This window comes from Suncus etruscus, chromosome 4 (assembly GCF_024139225.1).
Source record: "Suncus etruscus isolate mSunEtr1 chromosome 4, mSunEtr1.pri.cur, whole genome shotgun sequence".
Taxonomy (NCBI): domain Eukaryota; kingdom Metazoa; phylum Chordata; class Mammalia; order Eulipotyphla; family Soricidae; genus Suncus; species Suncus etruscus.
The window spans coordinates 151,376,640-151,400,532 of NC_064851.1; the positions used below are offsets into that span (position 1 = coordinate 151,376,640).

The 23,893-nt window shown below is 42.9% G+C and overlaps 1 protein-coding gene across 2 annotated transcripts in view; it reads left to right on the plus strand.

Moving 5' to 3' along the window:
• The first annotated feature begins 7,969 nt into the window (after nucleotides 1–7,969).
• Nucleotides 7,970–23,893, plus strand: part of IKBKB (inhibitor of nuclear factor kappa B kinase subunit beta) — a 58,701-nt gene continuing 42,777 nt past the window's right edge. Inside the window, exons 1-2 of one of the 2 annotated variants that reach the window (XM_049771812.1) lie at nucleotides 7,970–7,991; nucleotides 8,207–8,329. In XM_049771812.1, coding sequence (XP_049627769.1) covers nucleotides 8,225–8,329 — 105 coding nt within the window. In that variant the 5' untranslated portion in view covers nucleotides 7,970–7,991; nucleotides 8,207–8,224. Of the gene's footprint in view, nucleotides 7,992–8,203; nucleotides 8,330–10,970; nucleotides 11,029–23,893 lie in introns of those variants that run through there. The other variant, XM_049771813.1, reaches the window with a different exon arrangement.

Here is a 23,893-nt window from a genome sequence, read left to right on the forward strand (position 1 = left end):
GAAATATTAGTAGAGGGAGGTTAGCATGGTGTTGGGATTAGCTTTGATTCATTGTATGTCTGAAACACAAGTATGAAGGACTTTCTAAATCAAAATAGTTTCAGTAAAATAAAATTAAAAATTAAAATATATAAAGGAATAACTCATAAAAAAGAAAGGACAGAATTAAATATATAAGCCAGAGTCAACAATACTGAAACCATGAGTCTCAAACTTTTTTTGGGGGGGGGGCACACCTGGTGATGGTCAGGGGTTACTTCTGGCTTTGAGACCATATAGGGACGCTGGGGGATCAAACTGCAGCCCATCCTGGGTCAGCAGCGTGCAAGGCAAATGCCTTACCACTGCGCCGTTGCTTGGCCCCACGAGTCTCAAACTTTAACAACCAAAATTTGAAATGGACCTGTTACACTAGCAGGCTGGGAACAGGGAGTGGTCTCATGTATGCACTCTGGGAACATAGGTAGAAGAAGGTGGTGGGATTGGCCCTGAAACAATGTATGGCTGAAACCTAAATATACATATATACATATACATATATATATATAGCTTTTTTAAAATCACAATGATTTCAACAAAACTTTTTTAATTGGTAATGTTTTGTAGGGGATTGGGGACAGAGAAATAGTATGGAGGTTAGGCATTTGCCTTGCATGCAGAAGGACGGTGGTTCGAATCCTGGCATCCCATATGGTCCCCTGAGCCTGCCAGGAATGATTTCTGAGTGTAGTGCCAGGTGTAACCCCTGAGCGCAGCCGGGTGTGACCCAGAAACAAAAAACAAACAAACAAACAAACAAAAAGAAACCAGGGTAATGTTTTTGTTTTAGTGCCATACCTGGCAGTACTTCAAGGAACTACTCCTGGAAGAGTTTGAGGACCATAAAGTGCTGGGTATTGAACCTAGAATCTTACACATGCAAGGCAAATGCTCAACCATTTAGTCACATCATTGGCCCCAAATTAGTAAATTTTTTTATTTGTAAATTTTATTATAGGTAAGCAATATTTCTATTGGCCTGGATTTTTAATGACCCAATAAAGTAGAGATATTATCTTATGCATTTAAGTTCACTGACATATTCTGATAATGTTATGAATGGAGGGTGGAAAAGTGTCCATAATTTTCTAGTCACAATTTTCTAGGCTTAGTAAGTTGAAAACGGTACTAGATGCTTCCTAGTTCTTACTTAAAAGCATGAAGTCACCAAGAAGGGGCTTATTGATGTGTCCTTTTGCAGATTATTAAACTAAAGTTCCATGAGGAAAAGTAAAAGACCTAAACACCTAACATTAGAATTAGAAACTATGTCTCAGATTCCAGAGAACACAAATAACCAAATGCCAGAGTGCAGTAACTTTGCTTGGCCAATGCACTCATTCATTCAGTGTATTTTGTTTCACTTTGGGGCCATACCCAGTGGTGATCAGGAGCTATTCCCAGATCTGTGCCCTATACTATCTCTCTGGCCCTAGTTTATTACTTTTGAATACTTCTGATTTGTCAAGCATTGAGAATGAAACAATAAACAAATTTTCTGTTCCTATGGAGCACAAATAGGGGCTCATAACTAAGTGGAGAAAAATTCTTGTACATGGTAACCATATACACCCAGTCTATGTCTGTAGTCACTATGCTACTACCATAGCCAAGGGGTGGGTGGCTGCCTTTTGGTGCCCTTCTCTTTAGTTTTAATGTATCGGAAAGCAAACATCCATGTGTGAAGCTAAAGATAATTGGCAAAATAGTTCTTCCATTGATCTATCATTCCCCCAGAGGGGACTTAGAACCCTAATCTTCAGCCCTTCAATTTTCAAATCTGGTCAGAAAGGGAGTGGCCTGACCAGTCCTGCTTGTGGAAAACTTCACCATGGGTCCAGGCCTCTATCTCAGAGATCACACTTATCATCTCTTTATTCTCTTTCTCTCTACAATTAGTTCTGTCCTGAGCCCCAGAGATCTGGGCCAAGTTCACACTCACTATCAACTGCCAGGCCACCCCCATATTTCACCACCCTCCCTAGAAGCAAGATTGATTTTATGTCTTGTAACTAGACTAGTTTTCCAACTTTTCTGGAAGAAGCCTTTCTGTTTGTTGAAACAGCAAGTCCTGTCTTGCATGGTCCCTTCGCTGCAAAATTGAAAAACAATGAAATTTTGAGGATAATGACAAAGTTGTTGAGATTGTTGAGTCAGAGTTAATTATGGGGCAAGGACCAGGGAAATTCTCTGCATTATAAACTATCTATTTGTGTTGCCTTCCTATTCTTGCCTAGCTTTTATTTTGTTTGGGGGCTGTACCTGGAGATGCTTAGAGGTTACTTCTGGCTCTGTACTCAAGAATTTCTCCTGACCCAGAGTCACAATGTCTGCATCTGGCCCAGCCCCATGGAGTCACTCTATTCTCAAAATAGATGTAAATTAAGCCATGAAAAAGTATGGATGCATCTACCATGCAGCTGAAAACTGGCCATCTCAGGAGGAAAGGGCCAGCTAAATTTCTGCCCTGTCGAGGTCATGCCCACTTACATCCATCACCCACAGTTGCCTTTTCGCCAAAGACCCAGATCCATCATTCATCTACAGTTCTCTGCAGAGAGAACAATTTGACAAAAAATTCCAGGTTTGCCAGTATTTGGGCTGATATCACCAGCAATTTTTTGGAGTGAATGTTGGCACCCTCTTCCATCCCCCTTCATACTTGAGCAAAACCTGTGAGCAGAAAACATGCCTCACAAAAGTGCTTGGAATTTTTGGACTGTGAGACACGAATGCCACCCATTTTTGTTTAATACTATCGTCTCTGTAGGAACACACCAATGTGTATCTGACGCCACCTAATGTTCAGAAACAAATAAAATGAATGTTCAGCTAACAAGAGCTTACTAAACTTTTAGACATGACTTATTGACCTCATTGGAGATAACAATACTTTTCACAGATTTGCTTCTTGCTGTACTTCTCTTTTATTTATAAACTCCCTTGAGACTTCCCGGGTAATGACATAGGAAAGAAGAGCCCGAGATTACAACAGAAACCATGGTAATACAACACAAACCCATCTTGCCTTATAGGTGAAGATTGCAATTCCACAGAACTAATCAGTACTAATAAATCCCTCAGTTAGCCTCTCAGAAATGGAATTCAGAGTAGAAATGCTTAGGGTGTTCAACAAACTCAAAGAAACAATGGAACAGACTGCCAATAAAACATAGGAAAATATGAAAGTAGTAATGAGAAATCTACAAACAGAAGTGCCAGAATTGAACAATTTGGCAAGTAAGATGAAAAAGTTGTCGGAAGGCCTCACCAGTAGAGGAATAGCTGCTGAGCACTGAATCACAAAATTGAAGAAAATGCAGGAAATCTCCAAACAACAGAAGATGGAAAAATCCTCAAAATAAATGAACAGAAAACAATAGATTTTTGGAATAAATACAACAGAAATAACATAAGAATCACTGGGGTCCCAGAAATTCAGGAAGAAAACCCCTATGAAGAAGTAACAGTCAAATACATCATTGCTGAGAAGTTTCCAGAGCTGAAAAACACAGCACCCATATCCTGGATGACTGAAGAGTACCAGCTTAAAGAGAACCAAATAAAAGCACCCCAAAGCATATTCTAGTCACAATGATGAAAATCACAGATAGAGACAGGATACTGAAAGCAGCAAGATCAAAAAAGAATTATACATGGTGGGCTTGAGGGACCATATGGGATGTAATGGATTAAATCCAGGTTAGCTGTGTAAAAGGCAAGCATCCTAACAGCTGTACTATTACTTTCACCCAGTCTAGCTTTTACTATAACTTAGCTCTCATATTATTCTGGAAAAAAATTCCTCACTCAAGTTACTCTTTAATGAGAGAGCAAAGTTTTCTCAGTGAATGACAATAAGTCTGAGTAAGAACATAGTTATGACTTACCTGAAGGTAAAAAAAAAAAAATCACATTTTATTTTAGTGGGTTTGGCTTGCAGGCCATACCCAACAATGCTCAGGAGCTACTCCTGGAAGTGCTCAGGGAATCAGGCCACACTTGGGTTCATTTCCAAGTCTTCTGCATGCAAAGCATGCAGTTAGCCTATTGAGAACTCCCTCTAACCCCAAAAGATTGCATTTTAAAATAGACAACACTAGGAATCTTTGTTTATACCATTGCTACCATAAATCAGAGCTAGATTTGTGTTGCCTGGTCCTTTCTAGATGTTTCTGTTGTGTAACATGGCTTAAACCCTGAACAAAGTTAGGTACTCAGGCTGCTGAGGAATTTCTTCTGGGAAATGGGAATGGGGGCCACACCCGGCTATGCTCAGAGATCATTCCTAGAGGACATAAGGACTATATGTGGTGTCGGGTGCTGAACCAAGGTCAGAAGAATGCAAGCATGCACCTTATTTCTCCAGCTCCTAGAAAATTTATTGAGTGCCCTAAATAGTAGAGCTGTCATAAAGCAGGAAGAAAAATGAGTGTTTTTCTGCTGTATCTAAAAATATTTTTGTAAACAATCTGTTCAAATCACTATAGTAAGATAAAGACCAGATATAGGCAGAGGACAAGTGTTATTTGAAAGGAAAACATAACTTACTATAATAATAAGCTTGGGAAATGACAAAATCCAGAGGCTCCTTCCTGGGCATGATTAATTAAAAAAAAATCTAGTAACGGGGCCAGAGTGATAGCACAGAGGTAGGGTGTTTGCCTTGCACACTGCCGACCTGGGACAGACCTGGTTTCAATCCCTAGCATCCCATATGGTCTTCTGAGCCTGTGATTTCTGAATGCAGAGCCAAGAGTGACCCCTGAGCACCGCCGGGTATGGCCCCAAAACAAACAAACAAAATCTAATAACATGTGACCTTATCAGAGAGATTTATGTTCAACTAAAAATCAAATTATTTTGAGCTAAGCCATGAGAGCTTAGTGGCTAAACCTTAGTGGCTAACCTTTGTGGCTAAACTGTTCAGTGACTTCTAGAGATAATTAATTAAAGAGAAACCTTTTATGATGTCATACAGGAAATATACTTTACACAGGTACCAGTATATATAGGTTTTCAGTAAATGTCTTTAAAATATACTTATTAAACAATATTTAGACTGTTTTTAGGCTGTCAGACACTATTCAGAATGCTTCACAGCTATTTCCTCATTCTTCTTTCTCTTTATACCATATGGCTGAGCATGCAACTTTGCCATGAAAGTAAGTAAATCAAGAAAAACTGAGCAGTTCAGAATGTCAAGGGTTGACCTATTTGTTTGGGCTGACATGGTCCTTAAGCATTAATTCCAGTCTCTGACAGATGGCCAGGCAGGAGTATTCTCTGTAGGCAGTATACATACTGTGGCTTCATCTGTCCCTCACAACCATGCTGGCAGTTTATCTGCTCTTAGGCTGTACCCGATAAAATTTTATTTTTAGGCCATACCTGGATCTCACTCATTTGTGGATATAAGAAAAATAAAAGATTGCATGATGATAATATCCAGAAACAGTAGAGATGAGGATCAGGAGAAGCAGTCTATGGTAGGAAGCTTATCACAAATAGCAGAGGAGTGCAGTCAGGGCAGAGAGAAGACCACTATGACAATGACAGTTGGAAATGACCACTCTGGACAAGAACTGGGTGCTGAAAGGAGATAAAAAAAAAAAAAGATATGCTATGCATGGTATCCCTTCAGAGAGAGAGAGAGAGAGAGAGAGAGAGAGAGAGAGAGAGAGAGAGAGAGAGAGAGAGAGAGAGAGAGAGAGAGAGGTGTCTGCTATAGAGACAGGGAGTGGGGAGTGGGATGGGAAACTGATGGTGGCAGGAAATGTGCATTGGTGAATGGATGGAAGTTGGACACTGTATTTCTGAAGCTCAATCATGAACAACTCCGTAGCTGTCTATTTCATGGCTATTCAATTAAAGAATTTAAGTATAAAATTATAATAATTTTATAAATTAAAAAAGAGTGGAGCCGGAGCGATAGAGCACAGAGGTAGGATGTCTGTCTTGCCTGTGGTGACCCAGGACAGACCTGGGTTCGATCCCCAGCATCCCATAGGGTCCCCAGAGCCTTCCAGGAGTGATTTCTGAGCTCAGAGCCAGGAGTAACCCCTGAGTGCTGCTGGGAGTGGCCCCACAATGAAAAACCGAAAATAAAACAAAATAAAGTTAAGTTAAAAAATAAAATGTAGGGGCCGGAGAGATAGCATGGAGGTAAGGCATATATAGAAATATATTTATATATTATATGATTATATATTATAGTTATATTAATATAAATGCATTATTATATAAATATATTTTATATATTAATTATATTATATATAAATATACATTAAAATATATATAAATGAATAAAATTAAAAAGTTTTAAAAAAGTTAAGTGGAGGGTGTTCTGGTTATGACTGTAACCCAAATAGGATCATGTTACTTAAAAAATATATTAAAAAAAAAAGAATGAAAAAAAAATAAAAAAAAGTTAAGTGGAAAGACCGTGCTTGCCCTTCCTACCCGAAGCTGACCCGGTTTCAGCCCCTGACCCAGCATCTGTCCCATCGGTCGCCTGAGCAGCGCCAGGAGTGCTCTCCCAGGCGCAGATGCCCCGGCGCCGGCTGGGCCCAGGCTCCGCGCGGCCCCTTTAAGAGCCCCGCCCCGTGACGTCACGCCGAGCCGGAAGCGCCGCGGAAGTCGCGCCCGACGGCGGTCGGTCGGTCCGGTCCGAGCTCCGCGTGACGTCACGCCCCTCCCCGCGTGAGCCCCCCGGCCGCCAGGTGAGGCCCTTGGCCCGAGCGGCCGGACTCGCGCCCCGGGCTCCGGCTTCCGGGAGGCGTCTGGGAGTCGGGCGCGGGGCCAGGCGCCCCGGAGGTGGGCGGCCTCGGGGAAGCCCCCCGGGTTGCTCCGGCGGCGCCGGGACGCGGGGCCCGGACGTGGCCCTCAGGGGCCAGAACCGCCCCTCGCTGAGGGAGGCCGGCTGGGGATCCCCTCTGTTTTTTTCTTTTTGGGGGTCACACCCGACAGTGTTCAGGGGTTCCGCCTGGCTCTGCGAACCCCCTTATTTATTAGTTAGCTTTGGGGTCACACCTGGCTGTCCTTAGGGGTTCCTCCTGGCTCTGCGAAGCCCCTTATTTATTAGTTTTGGGGTCACACCTGGCTGTGCTCAGGGGTTCCTCCTGGCTCCACGAAGCCCCTTTATTTATTTATTTATTTATTTATTTATTTATTTATTTGGTTTTGAGGGTCACACCCGACGGTGCTCAGGGGTTCCGCCTGGCTCTCCGAACCCCCTTATTTATTAGTTTTGGGGGTCACACCTGGCTGTGCTCAGGGGTTCCTCCTGGCTCTGCGAAGCCCCTTATTTATTTATTTATTTATTTATTTGCTTTTTGGGGTCACACCCAGCAGTGCTCAGGAGTTACTCCTGGCTCTGGAAGCCCCTTATTTATTTATTTGGTTTTGGGGTCACACCCGACAGTGCTCAGGGGTTCCTCCTGGCTCTGCGAAGCCCCTTATTTATTTAGTTAGTTAGTTTTTTGGGGTCACACTCGACAGTGCCCAGGGGTTCCTCCTGGCTCTGCGAAGCCCCTTATTTAGTTTTTTGGGGTCACACTCGACAGTGCTCAGGAGTTCCTCCTGGTTCTGCGAAGCCCCTTATTTATTTGCTTTTTGGGTCACACCCTAAGTGAAGCCCCTTATTTATTATTTATTTATTTATTTTGATTTTGGGGTCACACCCAGCAGTACGAAGCCCCTTATTTATTTATTTATTTAGTTTTGGGGGTCACACCTGGCTGTGCTCAGGGGTTACTCCTGGCTCTGCACTCAGAAACCAAATCTCTCCTGGCAGGCTCGGGGTGACCATCTGGGAGGCTGGGATTCGAACCCCCATTCGTCCTGGGTCGGCTGCTTGCAAGGCCAACGCCCCACTGCTGTGCTCTCATCTCTCAGGCCCCAAGACCCCTGGTCAAGGTCGAGGGTCTCCCGCCGCCTGCTGGAAGGGGCAGGTGAGAGTTTGCACTGAGAACCCCAAAGCAGGCCCGATAGAAACGTCTCTTGACAATATTCAAGCCAGCCCAGTTCCCTTCCTAGTTTTCTGTGGGGAAAGGGGAAAATGGTCCCACTGGCTTCTTCTCTCTTGGCTGGGAAGCCAGAAACTTTCTGCTAGCTTTTCTGACTCAACTTTAACTTTCTGTCTCCCTCCTGCCCACCCTCCTTGCAGAGGCCACATTGCATCAATATGAGCTGGTCGCCCTCCCTGCCAACCCAGACTTGTGGGAACTGGGAAATGAAAGAACGACTCGGGACCGGGGGATTTGGAAACGTCATCCGATGGCACAACCAGGTAGGGGGGTGAAGTGTCACGTTCTCGAGAGTGGTTATAGTTTGATTCTCACATAGCTCCCAGACAGGAAAGGCAGCTCCCATTCCCTGTCCGTTTAGATCAAGGGGGAACAGTTCCAGGTGTAGAGATCCGCAAAAAATAATTAGCACAGTGAAAAGGTACAAGAATGGGTTCAGGAAATCCAGTGCTCCAGCAAGGAATTCAAACCACAAAAGCTTTCTGCTCCTTAGATGGAAGAAGATCGAAGAATGAGCACCAGCCTTCCCCAGACCCTTGCTTTTATTGACAAAAATCAGGTCCCATCCTAAGGTGGGAGAAGAATACCAACTAAGGGATAATCCAATATACTATTACCAGATCACACCCTACGGTGGAATACAATTATTGATTAAGGTAGGATCAGTAACCCAAAACAGGGGGCTCTGTGCTACTGGGAAGAGCCAGGCCTTGCTGCAGGAGGGGCTGGATTGGGACTGGCAGGTAGGTGGTCCCTTTGGCCCCTCCTCATCTACGGAGGCAGGTTCAAGAAGAGCCTAGGGTTGTGGTAGTCAAGCTTTAGTGTCAGACAGTGGCACCTAACTCAATGCTAAAAAATGGCCAAGTTTTCTGACTCAGTTATATAAATAAATCTATGTATGTGTGTTTATATTTATTTACATATATATCTATGCCAATATTAAGTTATCTTTTACTAATATATACTTATGTGTTATATGGGTATATTATGTTATATGTGTGTTATGTTATAGTGTATATTATGTGTTACAGAACATAAAAATAAAAACACTTAGAATGAAATTAAAACATTTTTGTTTTGTTTTGTTTTTGAGCCACACCCAGTGGCGCTCAGGCCTTATTCCTGGCTCTGCGCTCAGAAATCGATCCTGGCAGGCTCTTGGGACCATATGGGATACGTGGAATTGAACCCGGGTCCTTCCCTGGTTGGCCACTTGCAAGGCAAATGCCCTTTCACTGTGCCATCTCTTTAGTCCCCCCAATAAAATATTATAATGTTAAGACTTTACTTTTTAATATTTTAGGCTGGAGAGATAGTACAGGGATGAAGGTGTGTGCCTTCCATGCAGCAACCCAGGCTTGATCCTTGGCACTGCATGTGATCACTTGAGCACCACTGAGAGGGACCCCTGAGCACAAAGCCAGGAGTAAATGTTGAGCACCACCAGGTATGGCCCCAAAAGCAAAATAAATATTTAAAATATATATTCACAGAATTGTTAGTAATATTCGACAGCAAAAGAATGCTTGCGTGCACATACAAATGAGAATTATTAAGGAGAGTGTAGAAAATTCCTTTTTTTTTTTTTTTTTTTTTTGGTTTTTCGGTCCACACCCGTTTGATGCTCAGGGGTTACTCCTGGCTAAGTACTCAGAAATTGCCCTTGGCTTGGGGGGACCATATGGGACGCTGGGGGATCGAACAGCGGTCGCAATCTTTCCTTGGCTAGCGCTTGCAAGGCAGACACTTTACCTCTAGTGCCACCTCACCGGCCCCTAAAATCCCTATTTTAAATGAATCTAAATATTTGAAATTATTTGGATCAGTTTAAATTTTTTGATTATTTTTTTTTATATTTGGGCCTATATCTGACGTGGAGATCACTCGCCATAATGCTGGTGACTGAATCTGGACCATTCACATGCGGAGCTGTGTGTACTAGCCCTTTGAGCTATCTCAGGCCCATGATTAATTTTTGGTGGTGGACCTTACCCGGTGGTGCTCAGGGATCACTCCTCACTGGCTCAGGGACCAAATGGGAAGCTGGTGATTGAGCCTGGGTTAGCTGTATGCAAAACAAGTGTACTATTTGCTTACTATTGCTTGCCCCTCCCCGACCCTTTTTAAAGTTTTTGGGTCACACCTGGCCCTTCTCAGGGCTTACTTCTGACTCTGTACTTAGGCATTACTACTGGTGGTAGTAATTTTTTTAATTGGCTGAATTCTCTTTGCTTTTAATCTTTTTTTACTCCTGGCTATGTGCTCAGAAATTGCCCCTGGCTTGGGGGACCATATGGGATGCCAGGGGATTGAACCTTGGTCCGTCCTAGGCTAGCGTGCGCAAGGCAAATGCCTTACCGCTTGTGCCACCACTCCAACCCCTAATCTTTTTGTTTATTTTGCTTTTTGTCACCTCTGAGACCCAGTGGTGCTCAAGGCTTACTTCAGGCCCTGCACTTTGTGGTTGTTTTATTATAAATTAATGAGTCCTAGTGTTGGAAAGGGGATGGTGAGGGCTTTCTGTGCTCGACCTGACTCCTGCTGCCCCTTAAGCCTGTGGGTCTGAAGATTGCAGGGTGAGGGCAGAGAGATTCATGAAGCAGTAAGATGAAGATCCAGGAGTCAACCAGCTTTATTTCACGATCCGTACCACCATGTACACCTCCTCACATGGCCTCTATACTATGCCTTTTCCTAGCAGCTATTTCTCCACTCTTTCTGGCTCTGTTGGCCTCTCTCTCTTTCAGCTGTTTTTTCCAGGCTTCCTAGTTGACTAACTCCATTTGCTGATGCTACTGCTGCTGCTTCTTTGATGATGCTCAACTGCTGATGCTGAATCGGAGCTGAATCTCTGTGTTGAATCTTGCTGTTGATTCTTCTGCCAATTCTCGTTTCTGCACTTAGGAATCCTCTGGGAACTATATGGGATGCCAGGATCTAACCTAGGGCAGCTATGTGCAAGGTAAATGCCCTTTCTGCCCTCTCTTTGCTTTTACGCTTTTGGTGGTCTGATAGGAGATTCTCACACTAGAAGCATGAGTTCTTCCATACTCCTGTTTGCTCATGCATATGTTACACATACTTATAATCTCTGCAGGGCATTTTTTTCAGGTATCTCCAGGAATTACCCAGGCCTGAAGTCCAAAAGACTAAAAATAAAATAAAGTTCTAATATTAACTAGATGATACTTTCCTCAGATCATTACACAGAGGACCATGTGCCACATACGGTACTCCTGAGGAAAAAAATGGACATTCCACACAGGAAGATAGGAAGACTCTGGTATAACTTAGGAGGCTGTTGTTCAAGGGAACCTTTATTCACCACATAGATTAAATTAGCTTATGAACCCAGAATTAAAACCCACCTAAGACCTGGAAGCAGTTTTGCCTTTTTTTTTTGTTTGTTTTTGTTTTTGGGCCACACCCGGCAGCACTCAGAGGTTACTCCTGGCACTGCACTCAGAAATCAGCCCTGGCAGGCACGGGGAACCATATGGGATGCCGGGAATTGAACCTGGGTCTGTCCCAGTTTTGCTGTGTGCAAGGCAAATGCCCTACCACTGTCCTATCGCCCTACTTTTTGCTTTTTAATTAAGGACTATCAACCACTTTAGTGGTCTGAAGGAGAGGAGACACATATCAGTGTCCTTAGCCTGGCTGCAGCAAGCAAGCAATAAGGGTCATGGAGACTAGTGGACAGCCATATTGGCAAGTCCTTGTGCATAATCAAGCTTTTTCCCTACCCTGAAACATTTAGCACTGAGGGGTAGAAAGACACATGGAAACTATGGGTGTAAAATCACCCCATATCTCCGTATCTCCACGCACAGGCAAAAAAGTCTGAATCAGGGTCACACAGAAACAATCCTGAGGGTTGAAACAGGCTGAGGGTGAAACTTCCTTCTAGTATGGAGTACACTGCCTGCAGAACTGCTGTTTTTTATTGAGTACAGAGACCCCCCTTGGGTGGGGCAGTAAACCCACCCAGGTTTTGGGTGAAACCAAGTTGTAAATAGACACAAGGACATCAGGGATAAACTTTGTTTTACATCAAATAAGATATAACCCAACATGGGAGCCAGAGTTGGAGGGCAAAAGTATAATTCTGTAGGTAGTGACATTCTGACCTACACCTGGGAAGTTAGGATTCGAGCTAACCCTGTGGGTGAGGGTACCTGAGAGTCACAGTCAAATCTGTCTAGCTTACAGCAGACTCAGAAGCTATAAAATGAATAGATTTCATCTGGATTTGAGCCAGCATCACCACAGAAGGCCAAATCATTCTATAGCCACACATGTACCTTCGCTGGGCTGCTTCTAAACAGGACAGAGTTTCTAGAGACTTGTTTTACAGCAAACATCTGTACCATAGGTCCCTCCACAGTTTGTCATTTCTAGCTCAGACTGGGGCCCCTCTGTTCTCTGCAGTTGGATAGTTGGACAGACAATAGCAGTTGCTATTGTCACCTGGAATTTAATTTTAGCTTTAATGATTAGGACCTAATAATATAAGTGTACATGGACTGGTTTTTTTGAATTATTACTTTCAAGTCCCTTCCTCAAAAATCTTAATTTCTTCTTTATTTTAAAAATGCAGGGGCCGGGCGGTGGCGCTGGAGGTAAGGTGCCTGCCTTGCCTGCGCTAGCCTAGGACGGACCGCGGTTCGATCCCCCGGTGCCCCATATGGTCCCCCAAGAAGCCAGGAGCAACTTCTGAGTGCATAGCCAGGAGTAACCCCTGAGCGTCACAGGGTGTGGCCCAAAAACCAAAAAAAAAAAAAAAAATGCAGAGTTATAGCAGTAGTATAGCAGGTAAGGTGCTTGCCGTATATGTGGCCGAGCTGAGTGCAATACCCTGCATCCCTTCTTGTCCTCCAAGCCCCACCAGCAATAATTTCTGAGTGCAGAGCTAGGAGCAACCCCTGAGCATAACCAGGTGTGGCCCCAAAACCAAAATATAAATAATTTTAAATGCCAAAAGTCAGGCAAGACATGCTGTCCTGTTCTTCCTCTTCTGTGTTCAGGCACAAGCCCCTTCCCTTAATAAAATTAGAAAAATAATTACTGGAGCTGAAGAGATAGTATAACAGGAAGGGTGTTTATTTTACATGCAGCCAAGTCTGGTTTGATCCCCAACATTCCATATGGTCCCCTGAGCCCACCGTGAGTGATCCTTGAATACAGAGCCCAGAGTAACCTCGGAGTACCACTGGGAAGGGCCCTAAAACCAATATATATGTACAAACACATATACATACATACATACATACATACATACTTAGGGCTGGGGAAATGATTCAAAGGACTGGAGCACATGCTTTGTATATGGGAGCTACAGCTCAGATCCCTAGTGTGGACCAAAAATTATATAGTCAAAAAGCAAACTCCTCACTCTCTTTGAGGATCCTCCCTTCACAGTCTGTCTTTGTCACTGTCAGCTCTCTCTGTCTTCCTATCAACTCTCTTGTTGCATCCACGTAAGTTGTATGGCTGAGCTATCTCTCAGACAAGCCTCTCTCCTGCTCCATATAAACTTTGCCCATTGTTCCAGAATTGGCCCTAAGCCACTTCTTTTTAAACCTGCATGGTCCTACAGTCCAAGGAAATGGGCAATTCATGCTTCCACTGCATTCGTTTAGCCATCATCTGGCATGTGACATACACCGGATAGCCATCCTTCTTCTCTGTTCTGGAACCAGTCACCTGAGGGATAGAAGGACCCATGAAGGACTGTAGGAGCCAGGATAGGGGTGCAAATTATAGTTCATGGGGTATAATGATGTGTTTTATTCAAGTTCCTTGTTTCTGTTCAGTCAGGGTTCTGTTTATGTCACATATATGTCAGAAGCAGAGATATTTATTCACTCAACAAATATTTATTGTTTCTGTTATTGATAGACTATAAAATGATTCTGGTTATTGATAAAAGACGTTTTTGGAAAATGGGTCAAGAGTCTAATGACTAATACCTTTATAGATATTAACCCCCAACTATGATAAATGTGACCCATACAGTGTAGTCAGACTTCAGGGTGTGGGGTGCCAGTCAGGGATATCTCTAAGGAAGTGACCACTTGACCAGAGATCTGAGTCACGAAGAGAAGCTGAGCATGCAGAGAAGGTGGGAAAAGAGTTCCAGAGAATAGCTACTCTTCAGAGTCCTCTGGAGGGATAGTTTGTGGCAACTGAACAGGATTGAAAGGCCAGTATGATGGAATAGTCGACAAGAGGGAGCCAGGGACTAGAAGTCTGACAAGTTGGACAGAGCCCTGTTGAAGAGCTTTTGTTTTGATCTCCTGCTATTGAACTCAGAGACTGATTGCAAGAAGCTAAGAAGTCAATTCTACGGAAAAACAAAAAACCCAAGACCTGAGTAGGTAGCAGTTACTAATTTCCAACAATCTCCTTATTTTAAAGGCACTTGCAGTTTCTCAACCAGTTCTCACCAATTCTTGTATATTTAACAGTCAGCTTGTTACATTCTGCTGCTATGACCCTTTCTCGAGGGGAGACCAGTTTAGTGGATTTTACACTAGTCTACGTGAGACACTGCAATGTGTTGATAGTCTGGAAATAGAGACAAGTGATCACATTCTTTTTTTTTTTTTGGTTTTTGGGCCACACCTGGTGATGCTCAGGGTCTAGTCCTGGCTATGCACTCAGAAATTGCTCCTGGCTTGAGGGACCGCAGTCTGTCCTAGGTCAGCCGAGTGCAAGGCAAACGCCCTACTGCTGTGCCACTGCTCTGGCCCCAAGTGATCACACTTTGAGAGCTAATTTAGGGGTATAATTAAAAGGACTTGGTAGAATAGGAAGCAGAGAGACTGAGTGAAAGGTTAGATGTCACACATAGTTGCAAGACCACCACAACATCCTTGTAAGACTAGTACTCTAATCAACTCCCAGGCCTCTTATTCTTATTTTATCGTCGAGGGAATTGAATCCAAAGTAGATAAGCCACTTACTCATAGAGACCAAGCTGGTAAATTGGAATTCAAACTTTTGTGTGAATCCTAATCTCATGTTTCTCTATCATGACTCTTAGCTTCTCCAACCAAGGTGGGTGTCCCAAGATTAAGGACACCCCTAAAACATATTCAGCATTCCTCAGGTACTCCTTTGTCCCCCTAGTCTAAACCATTTTGAAGAACTGAAAGGGTAAAGAACAATTCTATTTTGGAGGACAAAATACTTGGGTTTTCTTTAAACAAAAAATGATTACTTGGAATTTAGAAAGACAGTGTAAGAAATGATCTCATCCCCTTTCCCGTTTTCATGATTGTCTGACTGAGCTGGGCCTTGACAATTCTTGCTGTGTTAGTGCCCCCTTCTGTCTTCAGGCCAGGGGTTAGCACAAATTGTTGGTGTGTTAGTCCTCAGTAACTTCAGCCTGCAACATTTTGGGGAGGAAGGACTGAAAATCAGTCACATAGATTTGGCTTCAATCTTGGCTGTTACTTGCTAACTTCTTGGCTTTAGGCCATAACTTCTTATTTGGCATTTTGAGGATACTCAGCTATCAGTCCTCTCAGTTTTTAGCGTGTTTGGGCAAGACAAGCAGCAACAACTACATTCTGGTAGAATCTGGAGGCATTCCAGGGTACTTTCCAAATATCTGTGTACTTGGAATATTTATTTTTATATATGAATGAGGTTATGAAGGTCTGCCTTGGTTCTAAAGCACTCCTGTGAGAATGAGATAAGGTAATATATGCACTGGCTGTTTTATATATGTGGAAGGTTAGGTATTACTGATTGCACCTTCTATAAAGTACTACTAACTTTTTTTGTTTGTTGTTTTTGGTTGTTTTTTTTTGTTTGTTTGTTTTTTGTTTTTCGGTCACACCCGTTGACACTCAGGGGTTACTCCTGGCTGTGTGGTCAGAAATCACTCCTGGCTTGGGGGACCATATGGGATGCCAGGGAACGAACCTCGGTCTATCCTAGGCAAGCACGTGCAAGGCAGACACCTTAGGGCTTGCGCCACTGCTCTGGCCCCAAGTACTACTAACTTTTACTTGCCCCTTCCGTGGGCAAGACTAAACATTCCTCATTAAGAATGTAGTAGCCACTGGCTAAGCTCTCTGAGGGAATACAGAAAATAAAAAGATGTCTTTCCTTAATGGAAATAGAAAGAATAGTTGGAAACATATTAAATCTGTTTAAGTATAAGCATCAAGTGTGTGGAAATAATAACATACTTGCAAAGTGATCTCTCTCATATAAGGAAACATAGTAAGAGCTAAATGGCCAAAGACAAAAGAATCTGCAGAACTGAAGTGGGAGTGGGAGTGGGTGGGTTGGGTGAGGGGAGAGATTGTGGAGGGGGTTGGAACACTGTATGAGTCCTAGCATTAAATACCTAAAACAAAATATTTTTAAATAATCAAATGGTTTTACTTATTTGGTGGGGGGAATTGGGTCTCACTGGGCAGCACTCAGGGGTTACTCCTGGCTCTCTGCTCAGAAGTCACGCCTGGCAGGCATGGAGAACCATATGGGATGCTGGATTCAAACCACGTTCTTCTGTCTTGGATCGGCTGCTTGCAAGGCAAATGCCCTACTGCTGTGCTATCTCTCTGGCCCCATTACTTATTTTTAAGTGCTGTGATTTTCAATGCTGTTACTGGTATGGTTTTATGGATATATTCCAGCACCATCCCCTCCACCAGGTTGCCCACTTTCCTCCCCCATACCTACTCTCAAGCTCAGTTCTCTAGATAAGTTCTCGGGTATTTGTTTGATTGTTTGGATTTTGGGCCACACCCATTGAAGCTCAGGGGTTTCTCTTGGCTATGCACTCAAAATCAATTGTGGCTTGGGGAACCATATGGGATGCCAGGGATTGAACCAAGTTCTCTCTTGGGTTAACCGCATGCAAGGCATACGCCTACTGCTGCGCCATCACTCTGGCCCCAGTTCTCAGGTTTTAATTGCTTTTGGGCATTTGTTATTTCCCTACTATGTTTACATCCCACATACAGGAGAGATCATTCCGTATCCCTTTTCTTCTAGATAACTTCATTCAGCATGCTCTAGCAGTGGTGGTTCTCAAACTACGGCCCGCAGGCCACATATTGTATTTGTTCCCGTTTTGTTTCTTCACTTCAAAATAAGATATATGCAGTGTGCATAGGAATTTGTTCATAGTTTTTGTTTTTACTATAGTCCTGCCCTCCAGTGATCTGAGGGACAGTGAACTGGCCTCCTGTTTAAAATGTTTGAGAACCACTGCTACAGTTTCATCCTGGTGGCAGAAAACTACATGATTTTGTCTTTTCTTACAGCTGAGTAGTACTCCATGGTTTATATGTATCATAGTTTTTTGGGTTTTTTTAACCAGTCACTTGATTTGTTTCCAGATTTTGGTTATTGTGAATAGTGCTGTCTTGCATTAAATAATTAAGGATGGTGCTGGATGGCGATGGATGGAGGCCTTTGTGCTTAGGCCCCAGCCACGTGGCTTCATCCCCCATGCAGCCGGCGGGTCCCAGGCCCAGGTGATCGGCGTAATGAAGACTCACTCACAGGCAGGCTTCAGGAAGCATTAACTTTATTCATGCCTTATTCACCACATGTGTGTGGCCTATCTCATAACCTTTTAAGCATTCAGCCATTCTAGGCTACCCTGCGTCTAAACCCTTTCAGCCATCTTCCCTTTGGCCTCCATCCTGGTCCAAGACCAGAAATAGAGATCCCAAAAACCAAAAAAAAAAAAAAAAAAAAGAAATAAAACTTGAGCAGGATCTTAAAAGAAAGTACATCAAAGGCAATCTCAAGAAGGTAGTTCAAGAGCAGCCACATCTAGGCAGAATTAGAGAAAGGTAAGAATACTCTTAGAACTTGTTCAGGCTACCTACATATCAGATACCTCATTGCATTCTAATTGACAAGTTTGACAGGGATAGAACCATTTCCATATTAGGAATGATGATCTAATTTAAGTAATGGTCTCAGTGTCATTCATTTGAGGTGATAGATGAGGATGTTACCTTCTGATCTGCTTTGTGCCTGAGTTCCTTTGGTTACATCAAAGAGACTGGTTGAAGTGAGAGATCTCACGATAGATTGCTCTAATTCAGGGGTCTCAAACTTGCGGCCCTCGAGTTGTTGCAGCCCTCCATACAACATTTTGTGGCCCGCGGCTGGCCTTCAAATATGCACTTTTTATTCGGTAAGCGGATAATTGCAAATACTGCAATATTTGAAAGTCGGCCGCGGGCCCCAAAATGTTGTATGGATGAATCAGGGGTGAAGAATACCTTGGACCTTGATTTTGAAGACTTAATTGTATTCATATGATCTCTCACCCTGGCTTTGCTCCTACTCTCTTAAACTTTCCGTCTTGAAGGTTAGGGCCTAAGAAAAAAAATAAGCAGGTTTTTTTTTCCCCTAAATTAGCCCATGTTGTATTTGCCTATTGCATGGATGTCATAGTAACACGAGACTGGGCAAGAGTTTGAGGGGATGTTTGGCTTCCTGTGAGTTTCTCTCGGGCGTTAAAAGAAGAGTGACATTGATTAGCCTTCCAGGTTAGTTCCCTTGTGCTTTTATGCTTTTTGGTAACTTTCAGACCACAAGGATAGGGTTTGTCCCCAAGTCTCATTTCTATACTTAATAATATCTTACATTTATCACTAGTTTTATGGTTGCTCATACAGAGACAGATTCTAAGGATGTACATAATTGATTGTATTAAGCACAAGCAGTATTATTGATCCCATTCTCTACTTTCTCAAAATATAGACCAACTCAATAGTTTATTTCATAGCCAGAGCTCACTTACTGAATTTACTAGATACTGATGTTCCATTTTCACAGAACGGAGTTGAGACTCTAGAAGTTCCAGGTTTAATAAAGAAAACCAACCACTGCTATTTGAATTTCGTTTCTAGTGAGGAACAAACTTCCCAGGATTTCAAAATCAGTGTCATGTTCTGTTTCTGTGCTGCTTAACTAAATTTTTCTTTTATGAGCTGCTCTGCTTCTTAGCAACAAAAAAGTCATACTGTTTGTGTTTCTGTTTCAAGTGCATCATCACTCATAGGGAAACTGGAATGTTTCAGAATACCTAGAGGGCCACTGTGTGCAAAGTTTATGTAATATGTATCTGTGTGAGATGTTCTGAAGTACAGGATGTTAAGCTAGGTTATCCACACATAGAACATTTTGGTTTCTTTGCCAAGTTTTCTATGACTCATTCAATATTTACATTGAAATACTAAGTTCTCCTCTTTTATTTATTTATTTTTTTGGTGTGAGTTTGGATGGTAAGGACAGTATCAAGTCTTCATTCTCCAATATCAAAATTATTCCTGGATTCTGTATTGGCCAGGTGATAGCTTTGTATTATGTTCAGTGTTTATGTTGAAAAAAATAACTATAATTATCTACAGTTATCTATAGTGCTGAAAATATTTTGTAAGTCACCTAATAAATTTATCTTTTGGGTATGATTTATCACCTCACTCTAGTTATTTTTATTAAAGAAGAAAAACATATCCTGCCTACCATTCTGTGGTAGGAGAATAATAGCCATTTCCAGATATGTCTGCATCCTTATCTTGTCAGCCTATAAATATGTTGGGTCAAGTGGCAGAAGTACCTGGTAACTGCCGGGTGTGACTCCTCTCCCCTCACCAAAGTTTGTGATATCAGGGGATTAGGGAACTAGAGGATAGCTCAGTGGCAAAGAATCTCTTACTATATTACTAACCTATTAGTAAGTTAATATGAGATAATGTTAATCAGTGTCAAAATTATTGACAATTATTGTCAAAATTACTAGATACTTGTAGAAAAAATTCAGGTTGCTAATCAGCTGACCTTAGAGGAAAATTCTCCTGATTATCTGGGTAAATATCAGGTCCTTAAAATTGGGAGAGGAAGGGAGGAATCAGTAACAGAATGATGATGCAGTGTGAAAATACTCCATTTGTCACTGTAGAATGACCAGCTAGAGGGATAAGGATAGAGAAGAAATCACCAGTCATGGGATACAGGCAGTTTTGGAAACTGGAAGGGGCAAGGAACCATGTTTTCCCCTAGATCTTCAGAATGGAGCATATTCCTGTCAACATTTTTATATTAGGCCAGTGAAATTTGTGGGTTTTTGTTTGTTTGTTTTAGTTTTTGGGTCACACCAGGCAGCGCTCAGGAGTTACTCCTGGCTCTGTGTTCAGAAATTGCTCCTGGCAGCCACAGTGGACCATATGGGATGCTGGAACTCAACCACCATTCATCCTGGTTTGGCTGCATGCAAGGCAAATGCCCTACCACTGTACTATCTCTCCAGCCCTAGGCCAGTGAAATTTGTTCCAAACTTTTACCTCCAGAAGTATGTGGAAATAAAAAGAGTTGTTTTGGGGCTGGCACATTAGTATAGCAGGTAGGGTACTTGCTTTACATTCTGCCAACTCTGGGTTCTAACACTGACACCCAATCTGATTTCCTGAGCCTGATCATTAAGGAGTGATCCCTTTAGTTCAAAGCCAAAAGTTAAGTCTTCATCACTACTGAGTATAGCTCTATAAAGCAAACCAAAATGAATATAGAGTTGTTTTAAGCCACTAAGGTTGTGGTAATTTGTTATATTCAATATACTTCAATATACTTTTGTATATTGAAGCTAAGAGCAACACATGTTTTTTATTTTTTTTGTTTTTTTTGGGCCACACCCGCTTGATGCTCAGGGGTTACTCCTGGCTAAGTGCTCAGAATTTGCCCCTTGGCTTGGGGGGACCATAAGGGACGCTGGGAGATCGAACCACGGTTCCTCCTTGGCTAGCATTTACAAGGCAGATACCTTACCTCTAGTGCCACCTCACCGGCCCCTGTTTTTAAATGTTACTTTAATTCTGAATTGCTCTGAAGTAGCAGAGTTGTGGTATTACTGGTACTCATACTTTGTGGAGCTGCGTCCCAGATAACATCATTGTGAATTAGTGCTCTGCACTTGAGGAGAGCACCAGAATTTGAACTTTCAGATGTATACTTGCAAGCAGATACTTTGCCACTGCAGCATCCTCTAGTTCCTTGAAATCATGTAATTTTTTGAGTACCTAGTGGTCCTTTGGACTATTCCTGGCTCTGTGATGTGATATTTGGGGCATTCTAACAGGTATTAACTGCATTTAAGGCAAACATTTTGCCTTCTATACTATCCTTTGGCCCCTCCCCTTTAATCTTTCCTTTCTGTAGGAATGCTCTCTCCACTAGTGCTTTCTGTTTGTTTGTTTGTGTTTTGGGTCACACCCACGCTCAGAGATTACTCCTGGCTCTATGCTCAGAAACCCGCTCCTCTCAGGCTCAGGGGACTATACGGGATGCCGGGATTCGAACCACCATCCCTCTGCATGCAAGGCAAATGCCCTACCTCCATGCTATCTCTCCGGCCCCATTCTAGTGCTTGTTGAGTGTGGCCTGTCAGGAAGGGTCCTGCTGCAAGTATTAAGTAGCACACAAAATGTTATTTGAGGTCAGCCAGAGCTCAGACTGGTGCAGTGGTGGCTGCTATCTATGCTTCAACTATTTTAGAGGTCACTGTGGAGTGAAGGGAAGGGGTGGCAGCATTAAAATGGTAACCCTCTTGTGGTTGTCAGATCAGAGTTGTTTCTGCTATCTCCAGCACCAGTTAGTCTCTCCTACCTTGTGATCCCCTTTCCCTCTGAAGAGCTAATCCTTAGGGCCCAGCTGGTCAGTTACTGATGGTCTTATTCCTGGGGCTTCAATTTCATAACATTATTCAAGGTATTGTTTCAGGGTAAATATTAAAGCAAATTCATGTGGACAAACAAGACCTCATAAAATGAGGCTTTGATGTGTACATGTAGTAAGGAGTCACCTATTTTGAAGTGAAAGGAGTCCCTTGAAGCTGGAAGACAATGAAAGTAAGGGAGGTGCAGACTGAATAAGTGCTGGCAGGTGATTTAGTCTCTGAGACTGGTGTACAGCCAATCCAAGATGAGCTCTAGTATCTTATACTCAATCACTGCCAGGAGTAATTCCTGAGTGCAGAGCCAGAGTACAGCCTGAGTACCAATAGGTATGGTTCCCAAGCAAAAAAGTTTAAAAAATTTGGTCTTTGTGATTGGGGGTCTCTAGGGCTGTACCTAGTGCCCAGGAATTGGGCTGGGGTTAGCCACATGCAAACATCTGCCTTAATCCTGGACTGCCTCTTTAGTCTTGAGTCCTAAGGTTTTTTTTATTATTTTGGGGCCCCCTCCACAGTGCTCAGGCCTTACTCTTGCTCTTCTCAGGGATCATTTCTGGTGGGGCTCATATGATGTTAAGATCAAGCTGAGATTGGCTGCGTGCAAGACAATGTCTTACCCATTGTACTATCCCTCTGGCCCCAGAGTTTACTTTTTTTTTGTTTGTTTATTTTTGAATCCCTAATTTTTTAAACAGTAGGCAGTGGACCCATATAGAGTTTTGTAACTGAATGAAGGTGAAAGGGGCAAAACAAATTTGGGCAGTAGAAAGTTCCCAACCAAAATTTAATTCAAAATCAACTGTAATGAGTCTGGGGTATTTCTGACAGCATTCACTATGTTGTATTTTCATGTTGACTTAAACACTTTTTTTTTTTTTTTGGTTTTTGGGTCACACCAGCAGTGCTCAGGGATTATTCCTGGCTCCAGGCTCAGAAATTGCTACTGGCAGGCTTGGGGGACCATATGGGGCGCCGGGATTCAAACCAATGACCTCCTGCATGAAAGGCAAACGCCTTACCTCCATGCTATCTCCCCGGCCCCGACTTAAACACATTTTAAAAGCCCTAATTCTAGTTCCTATAGCATTAGATGACACGGTGTGAAGACTGGTTAGAAAGGCAGAGTGTAGAATTTTAAGTGCCAAGAGCACCTGTGAGACTTGGATATGTCCCCAGAAGTGTCATGGATCACCTACTAAGGCTTGATCCCCAGCTTCATGACAGCCCTGAAATGTAGGCATCAGCATTCCTAGTTCACAGTTGAGGAAATGTACCAGACCTAGCAGTCTGTGAGATCTAGATTGGAGGACTAGTGTAGGGCTGAGTTAAAATCTGAACTATTTCTATTGTATTTGGCTAACCTGCCTTCTGGAGAGACAAAACTTTGTTTAGCAGGGGTCTCAAACTCGCGGCCCACAGGCCGCAAACGGCCCTCCATACAACATTTTGTGGCCCTGCCCTAGAGGAATCATTTTTTGTTTTGTTTTGTTTTAGTTGTTTGGGTCACAACCCCAATGTTCAAGGCTTACTACTGATTTGCACTCAAGTATCACCCCAACTTTGCCTCCTGCGGCCCCAGGTAAATTGAATTTGAGACCCCTGGTTTAGAGAGTGAAACATGAAAACACTATGGCATCAGCTACTAAATTGAAGCATATGGATATGCCATTTGTGTTGTTATAAGGGTTTTGGGAACAGGAGTGATAGCACAGCAGTAAGATGTTTGTCTTGCACATGACTGACTGGGGTTCGATCACCAGGATCCCACATAGTCCCCCGAGCCCACAAGGAGTAATTCCTGAGTGCAGACCCAGACATAACTTTTGACCACAGCCAGGTTTGGCCCCAAAACTAAAAATCAAAAACAAATAAAAAAAGGGTTTCTATCAGCAGTGCCAGGTAGTTATTTTTTTCTAGCACAAGCCAGTGTTGAAGGAACTACAACTTCCTCAGGCAGGAATAATCAGCAGAAAAGGTGGGAAAGAAATTAATATGGTCCTGATGCGGACTCTAGATGGGTAGAAATAAAAAATGAGAAAGGCAGGGTGAGGTGGGAATGGTGGGCATAGCCTGATAGTAATTTGGGGGTGTCCTTAAATGGGTATAGACA